The sequence below is a fragment of the Athene cunicularia genome (assembly GCF_003259725.1).
Source record: "Athene cunicularia isolate RWA chromosome 4 unlocalized genomic scaffold, athCun1 chr4_part3, whole genome shotgun sequence".
Lineage (NCBI taxonomy): Eukaryota > Metazoa > Chordata > Aves > Strigiformes > Strigidae > Athene > Athene cunicularia.
The window spans coordinates 9,136,108-9,149,667 of NW_020799100.1; the positions used below are offsets into that span (position 1 = coordinate 9,136,108).

At 41.2% G+C, this 13,560-nt stretch overlaps 1 protein-coding gene across 1 annotated transcript; it reads left to right on the plus strand.

The window, feature by feature from the left end:
• Positions 1 to 1,159: 1,159 nt before the first annotated feature.
• Positions 1,160 to 9,436, plus strand: SERTM2 (serine rich and transmembrane domain containing 2). Its single transcript, XM_026848878.1, has 2 exons — positions 1,160 to 1,596; positions 4,961 to 9,436. The coding sequence occupies exon 2, from the start codon at positions 5,568 to 5,570 to the stop codon at positions 5,844 to 5,846; it is 279 nt and encodes a 92-aa protein (XP_026704679.1). The 5' UTR covers positions 1,160 to 1,596; positions 4,961 to 5,567; the 3' UTR covers positions 5,847 to 9,436.
• The last annotated feature ends 4,124 nt before the right edge of the window (positions 9,437 to 13,560 follow it).

A 13,560-nucleotide genomic window follows, 5' to 3' on the forward strand; every position in this document is an offset into this window, starting at 1 on the left:
TCTCTATTTGGTCACACAGAAAGCTGCAGAGAGAGAATTAACTCATCTTTCCCAAACCCCTGTGTGGGACCCACTTTCCAGAGGGAAGCCTTGCTCCCAGTGCACCAAAAACAGACCATGAAAGACAACCTGTAGGTACTGGAAACGACCACAAGGCAAGTGGGTCAGGTTCACCCCATGAGGTGCCTCCAGCCAACCCACCTGCTGGGGCACAAGGGATGTGGACATATGAAATATGGCAGCATGCAGCTGTACACAGCTCAGTGCTTAGAGCTGCAAACTGCAGCTATTCTGTCTATGTGCTGGTTACCTCCAGCTGTGCTCTACTGCTGGTGAAACCTTGGGGCTTGCTGTAATGCATCCCAAACTGACATCTGTCCCCGAGAGACTGAGCCACCCTGCATAAACCAAAGGAAATTTTGTTCCACATCACCATTCTGAAACACGCACACAACTAAATTTATAGCAATTCATTGATGTAGTTTACCCTAATTTGTGTCATAACTGGAACAGGATCACAAAACATCCTTACTCTTCCAGCCAGGGGTGAGCTAAGAAATGCAAGTCAAAAGGTGTGGTAATAAGAGGCATCAGGATGGTTTGGGTTGTCACCCCAAACTTGTCTCCTTTTGACTCATTTCTGTAGCGCCTTGTAAGCAGATCTGTGCTTCACACATTCATAAACTGGTGAAAATAATTTTTGCCCACAACACTGCAAAGTTGACATTATACTTATTTATGCTGAGTTTCAAACTTCTCAGAGGAGAGAGGACCTGTAAACTAAACCAGCCACACAGCCTTTCCCAAACCACCAAACAGTAAGCACAGGGACAAAAATACATTAAAAGCTCCAATGCCAAAGAGCAATGCTTGGGGACTATCTGAAACACATATCCACAGCTCCAGACAGGAACCCGGCTGGGAGCCCTCACCAGGTAACCCTTCCCAAGAGGCACAAACCAAAAAACCTTTACAGCTTCCAGAAAATTAGAGAGAAACGGATAACCTGTCCTCCTGGCTCATGTCATTCTCCACGATTAGCAGGCAGCTCAGTCTTGTTTACCACTTTCACGCACGAAAGGGTTAAGACGAACCTTGCACAAACTTCGCCGCGAGCTGAGCTCACAGCCTGCCTCCCTTCCCTCCTCGCCTGCTGCCGAGGCAGCAGCTCCGCGGCACCACCGAGCCTCTCCGCTCCGGGTGCTGCCTGCCGCTGCTGGGGCAGGCGCCCGGCTGCTGCCTGCCAGGCACTGAAGCTCATGAAGAGAAAGCTGCTTGCCCCTTCTCCTACTGCCTGCAAAGGAAGGGCAGCAGCAGGGATGATGCTCAGTTAGGCTCTCACTTGACGTCTCAAGACCGGGAGTAAGAGCCATCCCTGACAGCGAACCATGTGAATTCAAGAGCAGAGAAGAAAGTGCACTTGGAGTGTCTGTTGCTGAAAAGACAATATCCTGGCTCCAGCAATAAGACAGCAAATCTTTTCTGCACAAATCCCACTACCTGGGAGGAGATGTTCCTACATAAATCACCAGCCAGCTCATGATCTGAACCAGCTGCTCTAGTGCCTAGTTCCAGCAGCCCTGCCTGCTCTGAAAGGTAACTATGCTTTATTCTGTTCTCTTTCTCTACACTACCACAGCTGAGACACCAGCACACTGCACTTCAGCATGAGAACAAAAAATTCCATCTGCCACAGAAAGAAAAGACATCCCCCTTTCCTCTCCCTCAGATCCTCCCTTGAGAAAAGGCAAGACATGGACAAAATTGATACTTTAATGCTTTGGTTGCATTTCTTCAGTGATGATTTTTTTCTCTAAAGGTCACCTAGACAGAATACACCTGGTACTGTCCGTGTTCAAAGCCAAAGCTTTCTGCGCTTGCCAGCCAATTCAGTGCAGTTTAAATAAACAGCCTTGGAGAAGATACACAAGTAATTGTTCTATTTTGTCCCACTTACCTCTTCATAGTAGTTAAGAGTATCAGGTGGAAAAGCAAAAGAGAAGTTGCTTGCAGTTTCAGAGATGCCTTGCTGTCAAGCAGCACTTAAACTGAATATGGGAGTAAAAGGAAGCAAGTAAGCAAGACAAGACATTTACTGCAAGATCACTTTGCACTGTCTGTTGTTTTGGAGAAAAGCTTGCTTTCTCTCTGCTCCTCTGTGACCTACAAAAGTGCAGAGCAGGGCCGTGCAGGCTTCATAAAAACTCCCCAAACCTGAAGCTCCCCAAACCCTAATAGCTGCAGTGGGAGGATGGTAATTTCAGCACTTATGAAGTTTTGGCTCATTAATTTCCTGTCTCAGTGACACACTCTGAGAAGAAACCTTTCTGTTGTTTTGTATGAGGCTTCTATTTTCACTGCTGATTTTTATTAAATATTGGAGGGGGTTTTTTGTTTGGGCTTGTTGTTTTTTGTGGGTTTTTTGTTGTTGTTTTTTTGTTTTTTGGTTGTTTTTTTTTTTAATCCTTGCTTAAAAACAACCACAAAGTGGTAAAAAAATAAATGTCTGCTTGGAATCAGTCTGTACCCACTGAGCATCAGTGAACACTAACGGCGCTTGTCACCTTTCAGAAATGGGAGTATTGACTAGCCAGAGAGGATGACTAAGCCTTGATCAACAACTTAGATCACAGAGAATGTGGGCTCTAGTTATGCTGCTCGGCTCTGTAACAAACTTACTATCTCTGTTCAGGGAATTGAGGGCTTCTCAGGGTAACTAGTGAGGCTTTGCCTCCTGTAATCTGAGTCATACAAAGTTAGAGTGCTAACCTCCTTTATATAAATTTTTTTTTCAGAATCTTTGTGTACCACTTATTTTCACATAATCTTGATCTCTACAGTCTTTAAGATTCTATTCCTTAAAGGGGAGTGTGCAAAACTAAATCTACTAATATCCAAAAAGATGTGCTCCATGAGATAATGGATAGATTGAAAAGCAAAAATCTTTGGGGTTGCCTGGAGCTACTGATTTATTTCTGGCTCATTTCTGGAAAAGATGTAGTTAATTTCACAGCTGTCAATAGCCTGAATAGTTGATTGCTCCTGACAATTCTATAGTTGAGACTAAAAAAAGCAGCAAGCTGTGCCAGCTCCCCATCGCTAATACTTTTTACTGTTAATCTGCTCCTTTTATCAATAAATACCCAGCTGAGCTTTGTTAATTCAACATCTTGGCTTGTAGTTAACTATTGAACTTCAGGCTAATGTCCTTAGCATTCTGCAGTCTCATTTTAAGAAGTATGCAAAGCCATTAGGCTCTCTGCCCCTTAAGGAGAGAAACGAGCTCTGGCTTTTGCTCTCAGTAAGATAGCAGATGAGATTGGCAAAGATATTACTCTGTACTTTAACTCACACACGTGTCAAATTCCAGACTGATTGCATTTCATTATCAACAGAGAAATCATATTGTAAGAACAGAGGTTTAATATGGCCAGTAATATTCACACCCTCTATTTCCCGCCTGCTGCGTAACGTAAGAATATTCTTCATGGGGGAAGAATTTCCATTTATAAGTTTGAAGTGTGAAAATCACAGTTATTGCCCTATAATTGAGAGCAAAAGTGCCTGGCTGCAACACAACCTTCACTTTCATGTTCCATGCTTCTGCATCAGCACCAAACCTGCTGCCAGAATGACTGGCTCCACAGGGGTTGGGTCAGCCCCTGGAAAAATACTGAGCTGCCCTTTCTACCATGCTTGCCCACACACTCCTGCACAAAGCATGGCACAGAACCCACTACCATGCAGGGACTGCAGAAGGCAAATCCCCAGGCAATTTTTTTTCAATTGGCTATTTGGCCCAGGTTAGCCAGCCTATTACGAAGCAGGATCTTGCCCAGTATTCCCTAAACTGGATTGCTGTTATCTCAAATGCTTTGATACTGAAGAAGGTATTGCAGGATCTGGGAAGTAAAGTGTAGACAAACACCAGCATCCCTTCTCCAAAAACTCAGCACGTCAGATTCTACCCCATCACATGAGCCAAAGTAGGTCTGTCTTGCTTGTAATGAAAGCCTGAATATCAGCTCCCTGATGACCCAGGCCTCAAGACATGAACCACCTCTCCCTGAAGAACAGCAAGGTGTTGTTCCCACTGGTGCATGGGGAGAACATCACCAAACATTGTCAGTAAACTAGCTACATTTTACAAACAGAATGCCCATGAAAGTAAAAATGTTTTGCAGCAATATGTCTCTTAGGTGAAATCTTTATCTAAAAGCATCAGAGCTTTTATCACTTTGATCTAATGTTTCGTTTTAATCTACCATAGTATATTACCACATTGATATTACTCTGTTTATATCTCATGTAGGTGTATATGTAGTGAACATTATAAATGACTGTATCACATTGTTTCAGTGCTGTCATTTTTGCTTCAGCTAAAACCAAAATTCTGGTCTTATCAAAGACGAACAAGATGCTTTTGGATGCACCATTTACAGGGACATTTCAGCATTTGTGTTTTCTTTTTCCAGCTGGAAGAACCGAAAATGCTAAAATGTTCCAATTCCCCCATTTCTAGTGAGTTCTGCTCCCAGGAGGTGAGTGAAGTGTCATAGACTGCAACAGAGTTGCCTCAGTGGCACAGGTGGGGCTCTGGATGCCTGCCAGGTGCATTCTGCCTCAGAAACAGAGGGACCTGATAATAAGAGACACATGGTGGAAGACACTGGCTGGATTAATTTCTTCTCTTCCTCTGTGACATCTAATTCCGTATACCGCGGGTCCTTCTCTTACCCATAACCAAGTAGTGAGTGTTACCAGAGGAGACCTTAACAATCAGATGTGCATGGTCTTTCTCTAAAGTGAAATAGTGCTTCTCCCGGTCTCAAGGTGTCTCATGGGAGCGTGACAAGGGTTTTCTTATCTATTTGTTTTGAAGATACCACAGGGAGGCTAGGCTATTTTGGTACCTGGTTACATTTCTCTCTCTCTCACTCACTCATTTTTTTCCTTTTAGAAAGCCAACTTTTTGACTGTTCCTAATAAGAAACTCAGAACTCCATACTCTTTAAGCAAGTATCAATAGCCCTGTATTAGGAGAGAAGAGATCCCTCAGCAGCCTGGCAAGGCAGAAAACAACCTTTCCCAGTTCATAAAAGGATAAACCACCTGCTGTGGGAGAAAGCTGGCAGAAAGCTGACTCAGTTTGTTTGGAAAACAACACTTGCAAAGACCAAAACCGTAAAAACCTTTGCAGCTCAGTTTGAGTTTACAAGGACCAAAGCTTTTCACCTACCAAAGGAGGTGACCAAACCTGAAGCTCCAAAGAAGAACCAAAGCATTTTCAAGACAAATAAAAGCCAGATGGCAGTGTAAAACACAAGTTTAATGTTCGTTGTCATTGTAATAGCAACTTGCAAAATTATTTGCAAAGGCCTGTCTCATGCAGTATGCATAACTGTGTGAACCAGCAGTTTGAGACCAAGAGAATGGTGCATTTCTTGCTGAAGCCATCGTGCCATCTGTCCTAAGTTTCCTCTCTTGTCCTCCTTTGTGAGTCTGGTGAGGGAAGACAGGAAATCTGAAGGTAAATAGGGAAAATGGACCAAAGCTGACAGAGAGCAATGACTGAGATTTACTTCAAATTCCATGGAAACCTGACTGGCCGCGTCCACTTTCCAACTTTGGCTACAGAAGTAGACACAACAGCAGATAAATACTCCAGCCTGTACGTGTATGTGGGATTGTTCCTAACACTTCTGGCTATCCTTCTCATATTGCTTTTCTCCATGCTCTTGCGCCTGAAGCATGTTATTTCCCCAATCACCACATCTCCAGAGGGCACTGAGAACATCCAGCAGTTCACAGATGTGGAAATGCACAGCAGGATTCCTACCACTTAGAGACCCCAAAGCAAAGAGGGCTCTGTGCTTGTGAAACATGTTTTGTTTGGCAAAATGGTGGTGTAAAGAATCTCTGCCTGCCTATCGAGCCCTACAACTTACTGCACAATCATCAACAGCAGCACAGAGCATCTGGAGGGTGTTACGCCACTCAGACTGACTGGCTGGGTCCCACTGACTGTTGACACTACAGGCAACATGTGAAACACCCTCAATAAAATTTACATTACAGAAATCTATTGATATCAGGAAAGACTCATAGCCTTCTAAAAGCCTTTGCAGAAAATGGTAAAAGCCACAATAATGACAGCCAGTAACCCAAAGAAACACATACCAGAACGTGTCCTAGAGCCTGTATTTGCTGACCTCTCTCTCTGCACTTAAATTCCTTGCTTGTTAAAAAGAGTTGAATCAACAAAGTTAAGTGGTGTAATGGGGAAGAGCCCACAGGGCACATACAGAAATTATCAGTGGTTTGGCAATTTTTAGGCATTTCTCTCATTCAAGAACTAAAACCTTAAAATTCCTTTTTTCATCTTGAATGGTGATTTACACAATGGAGTTTTAGAAGTATGTTTCATCACCTGCTGGAACTATTGGTTTCTGACATTAAAAACCATACAGTGAATAGTTTCATTCCAGATATCAGAAGGAGACAGGACTTTTAAAAGAGGAAAGCAAATAAAGATAAAATTTAACAAAGGTTTAAAATAAGAAGAAAGCATAAGCAGGAAATGAGCAGCAAGAGAGAAAAAATGTTAAAAGACATTTCTACCTCTCTTCCTTTGTTCTCCATTAGTGGAGTTGAATACCTTTCAGCCTTCCCAGTATCATTCAGTAATTAAAATGCAGTGTAAAGTTTGTGAGTCAAATGGACACTGTTCTCCTAGGAGACTCAAATTAATAACATTTTCTCTCATATTCATTTTGGGTTTTCTTTCACAGAAGACAGACTAGTTCTTCCAAAGATTTTCATTTGTTTTCCTCCAAAGAAAGCTGAAGAAATGCCAGGTCTTGGCACTGCAATAATGAATAGTGTGAACAGCTTTGAACATAGACTTGTAGGGAACATGCATTTGGAAAGTTAACTCACTGAGTAGTAAAAGATAGAAATGGATTCAAATATCCTGGCTGATCATTTGGAACAGCGAGGAAAAAAAATGTTTACTTAAATTTATGAAACAACAATCTGATCCAATCCTCTTACCTATGAATGATATACAGAGATAGATTTTGATTCTGTGCATAGGAAAGACGGAATCAAATATGGCATATCAATTCAGGGAGAGCCACTGCCTCTTACAGAAAATCCTCAAGCAAGATTGTTTCAGCTACATTTCTAAAGGACACGAATGTTACCAGTTTATCCTCTGTATTACAGTCTAATTCTAGTGTAGTGATAAAATCCCCTGGTGCTTTTCACATTTATATACACTTATTTGCCAATTCTTTCTCCAAGGGCTTGGAAAGTTTAAACTCCCCATACAAAAACAGTGCTAAAATTAGAGATGACACTGACTCCATGGACTTGTGATAGTAACAAGAAACTGTTTCTCAAATGCTTTGTGTACAACAGGTTCTTTATTTACCTTTAAAGGTCTGTAGATGGGTGAGCTGTTTGGACTAGGAATATGGCTTTTACAACTGACAGGGTGGGGTGGGGGGAAAGCAATCATACTGGATACAGCTGGTCCATAGGCAGGACTACTGTTTTCCTCACTGATGTATTTAGTATAAAACTATTTTAAAAGTGCTTCTTTATATTGAATAGCACCTTTTATACTCCATTAACTCTCATATAAGCAGGTAGCATGGTGACTGTGTAAGGAATACAGAAAACAATACACACTCAGCAGTATCTCCCCATGCCATGCTTGGCTGTGTTTACCTGGAAAACAAGGCAGGATGCAGGTTGCCCTCCAGCTTTCTGCTATAGGGACAACATACAGATACCACTAGGTAGAATGGTGGCTTCACACCCACCTAAAGATTGGCTCCTCAAGGAGTGCTACTCTCAGTGCTGCACAAGAGCCTAAATTCTGTGTGATGATTTGGACATTAATCCAACTAAGACAGGCAGCTACCGAGTTATCCAGTGACATTTAAATTTAACAAAAATCTGTGTTGATCAAGTTGGCTTGCTATGTGTCATTCATTCAGCCATCATGAGGCAGACCAGCCCAGGCTCAACATCTGGCTTGCACTGTACAGCCTCTCAGTTTTCTTGATGTGCCATTCAAAAGCTACAACTTACTGAGACCATAAATGTTCTAACATACTAAATCAGCAACTAAACCTCTTCAGCCTTCCAGCACAACTGTCTGTGGAAAAGCCTTATTTCCAAGAGGCTGCAGGACAGATTCAAATGTTAACATAAAATATCAGACCTACTAGTGGAAAATGACAGTATCAGAAATCAAGCTGGGACCCAAATTTTGATTGCTTTGATCTCAGCTGAAAAGCCCCCAAAAGTAGGTGTCAAGACTGCATTTCTTTCCTTCATACTAAAGAATGTTAATTCAGAAGTGTCTCACAACCCTTTAAAACTTGTTCAGTAAATATGCTGTAAATAAAAGAACAATCACTTTATATATCATTACATTATATCACATTATATCTTTGGGCAGACTGGGTATTTCTGTACAATACCGTTAGGGAAGGCAGCCCTATCTAACACAAAGATCACAAGTTTTCCTTTCCAAAGCTTCATTTCACACAAAGTATCTGTCCCAGTGGATACATCTACAGTCCCAGAGGCACTCAGAGTGACCCATTTGTACAACACCAGCAAATTTTAAAGGTTTTTTCCCACTGTGAAACAGAAGAATACCTTTCCCCCTTTTGATTCTCATTGTAATGCCCAAGCCCTGATGTCTCTGAGAAAAGAGAATGTTGGGGTGCATTGACCTGTGTTTGCTGAGTGGACTTCAGTGGACTTTGGCATTCTTTGGCTATAAGGAGTGGTTACTGGAACTTCTGCATGGATTTTCTGGATCTTGAAAAAGTGCAGGTGTCACATTCATACCCTTCCCCTCCAGCAGTCTGTTTCCTCCCTACTTGTCCATCTGCTACAGAAAAATGGGAGTTTTTACAAAAATAAAGACACATACTACTAACAGTGGTGAGTCATTGACTCTCTGTACTATTTCCACATGTGGATCTGAGAGACCAGCTCATATGCAGAAATAGGCTCAAGTAGTACCACTCCTTCCAAATTAATTGTTGGCCTCAGGGTGCATCTGTGTAAGCAGAGGCCCTACCAGTCTGTGTAAGTATTACTTGAACCAGGACAGTTTGCTCCCCTCTTTACTCCCATCTTAGACATTGGAAACAAATACGACTATTTAGTTAATTCATCACCTCCTCCATTCCCTACCTGCAGGGGAAGACAGCCACCAGCATGGGACTGTGAGGTCACAGTAAGCCTATAGTTATCAGAAACCCACCATTGCTCCCAAATCTCCCAGGGTATTTAGTCTAGGATGTGTCAGGACATGAGTATGGTGTAACTCCCTAAACCATATATATTCTACAGGATTTATGCTTGGGTAATCTCATCCACATGATATCCATCCACATCCATGAATTTTGTGCACTAACAAACCCTTAAGTACTGAGTAGAAACAGTTGATATGTAGAACATGTTCCTTCTCCATGACAGAATATATAAACATAAATGTATATTTTCATATTCTCACAGGGCTGCAGAGAAGAATATAATTTTGCAAACAGCATAACTCAGCAGAGGATCAACCTTGAGGTCCCTGAAGGACATTTTTTGATTTTACTTGAAAAAGAAATAAAAAGTGTTTGAAACCACAAAATTATGTGAAGTCACACATCCATTTAACTGTCAGCATTAATGAAAATTTACTTGTATGCCTTGTCTTCACTAGGAAAAGAAATATGTCCTTGCCCTTCAGTCACTAATAGTGTAACTACCTATGAGGTAACATCCTAGGGCGGATAGACAGCTATAGCTTTAAAGTAGGTTGGCAGGTCAGCAAAGATGCAGACAACTCCTCCTGCTACTTATCCTCTGCTGACAGTAAATGCCACAAGTCAATTTATTTGCTACAGATTAGGTGGCAAATTTGGTGAGACTGTGGAATGACTGTATTTTTTTTCAAAGAAGATATATCTTTGTGGTGTGTCTATACTTCAGCTTAATTCTGGTACAGACAAAGTTTATTCACAGTCATGTTTATTCCTGTGTCCTGCAAAAAATGTGCAGTCTTACAATGACATGCATGACTAAAAATTCAGATGCAGATATATCTGAAAAGGGGAAAAATCCCAAATGGTATTTTATTGGTACATGATCTGCCAATTTAATTGTTGCCATTTTGATAAAAAAATAAATGTAGAAATGGTGAAATCTGCTTGATAGATGCAGTGGGCTTAAAAAGAAGACTACACAGAATGTTAAGTAAAAGCCATCCAAATAAACAAATTCTGAAGTTACAAGAGAAGATTTAAGACTATATCCTTGTGGATTGGGGAAGATATTCTTTTCAGTTACTGTTCCTGACACAGATTTCACATTTGTTCACAAAAGGGAACTGCACGTTATACATTTAATCTACCATAAGCTTAACCCCATAAAGCCTTCTGAGATTTTCACCATCCTCAGGCTTTTACAGAAGGCTGTCAAGTTCCACCATGAATAAAAGCAGCCTTCAATTCCTGATGTTCACTCTGTGGGCACAGATACCAAAACAAAGCCTGAAAAATCACAATGATAATCTGGTTCCTTGCACACTTACTCTCTAGAATGCAGTATGTGAAAATTTACTCCTCAGACATTTCATAAGAGAAAACAGTTAAAGTATCATCTGGAACAGCTGCTGTTATGTGTGAAAATAATCCTAAACTGAATTTGAATTTTGATGGATTGGATTTTTCAGAGGTACTCTAGGATTTCTTCAGCTGAAGGCAAAAAGAAGTTGTGCTGCTGTAGGCAATGCTAAATTGTGAAAGCAGATCAGCACGCAAGACAGAAAGGTTTGTCCAGTTCATATGTAATTAATAAATAACCCACTCCTTGCACTCCCACCTGAATTTCATGTCTATGTAGACTTGTCAACTGGGAAACAAATTATGAATAATTCAGAATACATTCCCCTTCCTTCCTTTTCCTCTAGATTTATTAACCCATTTTCAAAGTATAATTTGATCAAGCTAATAGCCACAGACTTCCTAAACTGACTCTCTCTGCAATAATTCTGTCTTCACGGTCATAGTCCTACTCTTACAGTCCCATTTAATAGCAATCGATTAAGATACAACAGACACCTGCAAGTCAAGTGAGAGCTCAGCAACATTCCTTGATATTTGAAATCTGTTCTTCTCTGGAAACAAGAAATTTATCTTATTTAATCTGGGCTATTGTTCTGAAGCTAGTTCCTCTTCCAAGTACTGAAACACTTGCACCACAATAGCTACTGGCTGGTGTTTACTCATGTAGTTTTATGAAAATACACATACCCAACAATACTGAAGGATCAAATAGCACCTGTCTGAGATACTTCTATGTACCCCACACATGTGAGCAAACATTAGGCAGAGAAGCTTTTCCTTAAAATGCAGGGAGATTCAGAAGTCAAGTGGGCTTGGGCTAACCGTTAAACTGTGTGGGCAAGCAGGTGCTGAATTGGGGCACTCTCTACAGGACAACACAAACCCATGAGCTGGATTTGAGTGTATCACAGGCTTTGGAATCCTCTAGAACCTTCCCACTATCCTTACTAGTCTCTTAAACTATCTTCCCATATCAGAATCCTGTCTTTGGCCCAGAACTCAGAAGTGGGTGTTTTCAGTGCAGTGTTGTACAGCGTGGTCGAGGGTGGATTTTCTAAGGCTATGTAAGCATGTATTATTAGCTTGAAAGACACAAACCTGCATGCCACATCCTGAAGCAAAATCTACAAGGAAAATCTTCCCTTTACTCCTTATGCCTTAGAAATCCTAATTCATGTTCATAGTGGTTAATGTGCAGCACTTTTTATAATGTCACTCCATAATCTTTAGGTTACTAGGAAACTGTCCAAATAGCTGTGCCATGACTAGCACAGAATGCCCCAGGAAGCTCACATTTGGGCCACTGTGAGGTTGCTGCAATACATTCACTGGCAAATCTTATAGCTTGTCACAACAGAATCAAACTGATGTGGATTTGCTGTTTTCCACAAATTTTTCATGCTTCCACAGCTTGGAAAAGCTCTGAACAGCCCTTTCAGCACTGACTGTGTCAAGGTGTGGAGTCTAGGTGATAACACTACACTGGTTTGCATTTACTTCATGTTGGCACCTAGTGGGGAAGAAATGTGACTTGCTGTTTTTGAATGCATCCAACAAAACAGAGAGAGGAAAGAGAGGAGCATCCTGAATGTACCTGGTTTTGGCTAATGTGCTGAATTTCAAAGCTGTTTATTGTTACAGAGCATAACCAACACTGAAAGGGACAGCTGACAGATAACCACAGCATGGCAATATTCTCCATATGCACATCCGCAAGCTACTCAGGAAGAAAGAAACCACTGGGATCAGAATGCTGAGGCTGCTTTTCCTTTGTTTGACTTTTGTTTGTAGCTATCCATCAATTCACTACCAGACACACCATTGCCCTGCTGTCCTGCTTACCTCCATGCTTACTCAGGCTGCTCAGCATCAACTTAGCTGGCATGAGGCTGAGTAATAACTTGCTGCAATTTGGGAAAGACATGCTGCCAGACTGAGTATATACTTAGTCTGGGTGAGATTTTGTTCTATCTCTACTTTTCCAATTAATTTTTCCTGGCTTAGAGTTCTTAAAATCTCCAAATGGATACCGCTTTAGTGGAAATTCAGTGTCTTCAGTGCCCATGCTGGACAAAGCAGTAACAATTTGATTAGGAAGAGCTTATCATACTTTGAGGTAATGAGATGGACCAGACGCAATCTTGAAGGCCTCTCTCTGAAAAGCTGCCTTCCATATCCAAAGCAAGTCACAGTTCAGACATAATGCTTGTAGACAACACCTTTAAATTTGGTGTCACTTCTGCCACTTAAAGGCTAGAATAAGTCTTTACATTTTATGAATACTAATTAGTTCAGCATCATTGCCTCTTTGTTTCTCCTGCTGAAGAAACTTGAGATCACAGGAATTACTCTCACCTCAAGAATAAGATACTTGCAATTAAAACTTTAGGTCAGAGTGTCCAGTTTACGCATGCACACAAGTATCCATGACACAGAGGATAGTAATCCATACAACAGGCATGCAAGGCAAAGGAAGGTCTATTGGGGGTAGACATATGATCGTAGCTTTCTACTACTGTTTGTTTTACTCATGATTCAGCTCTGAATCCAAGAACAGGCAGAAGAGCCACACAGTAAATTACAGGAATGAATCACTGGAGAGTGCTAGGGATGTTCATATAAAGAAAAAAGACAAATCTGGGGACTGGTTGCACATCAAACAAAAAGGTAAAAAGCAGGACCTATAGGAGGACAGTATCAGACTCTTCTCAGTGCATGCTTAGTTTTGAACTTCAAAACAGGTGAATCCTTGCCCACAAGAGTAAATATTTTATGGGAGAGAGGAAATGAAGCAGGAACCAATTCAATTAATAAAACTCAAAATTCAACATCTTAACAAGAACTGATTATTGAAGTTTTGTTCTCTATAACAAATAACAGCTCACCATAAATTGAACAGTTCTAAGAAAAGGCC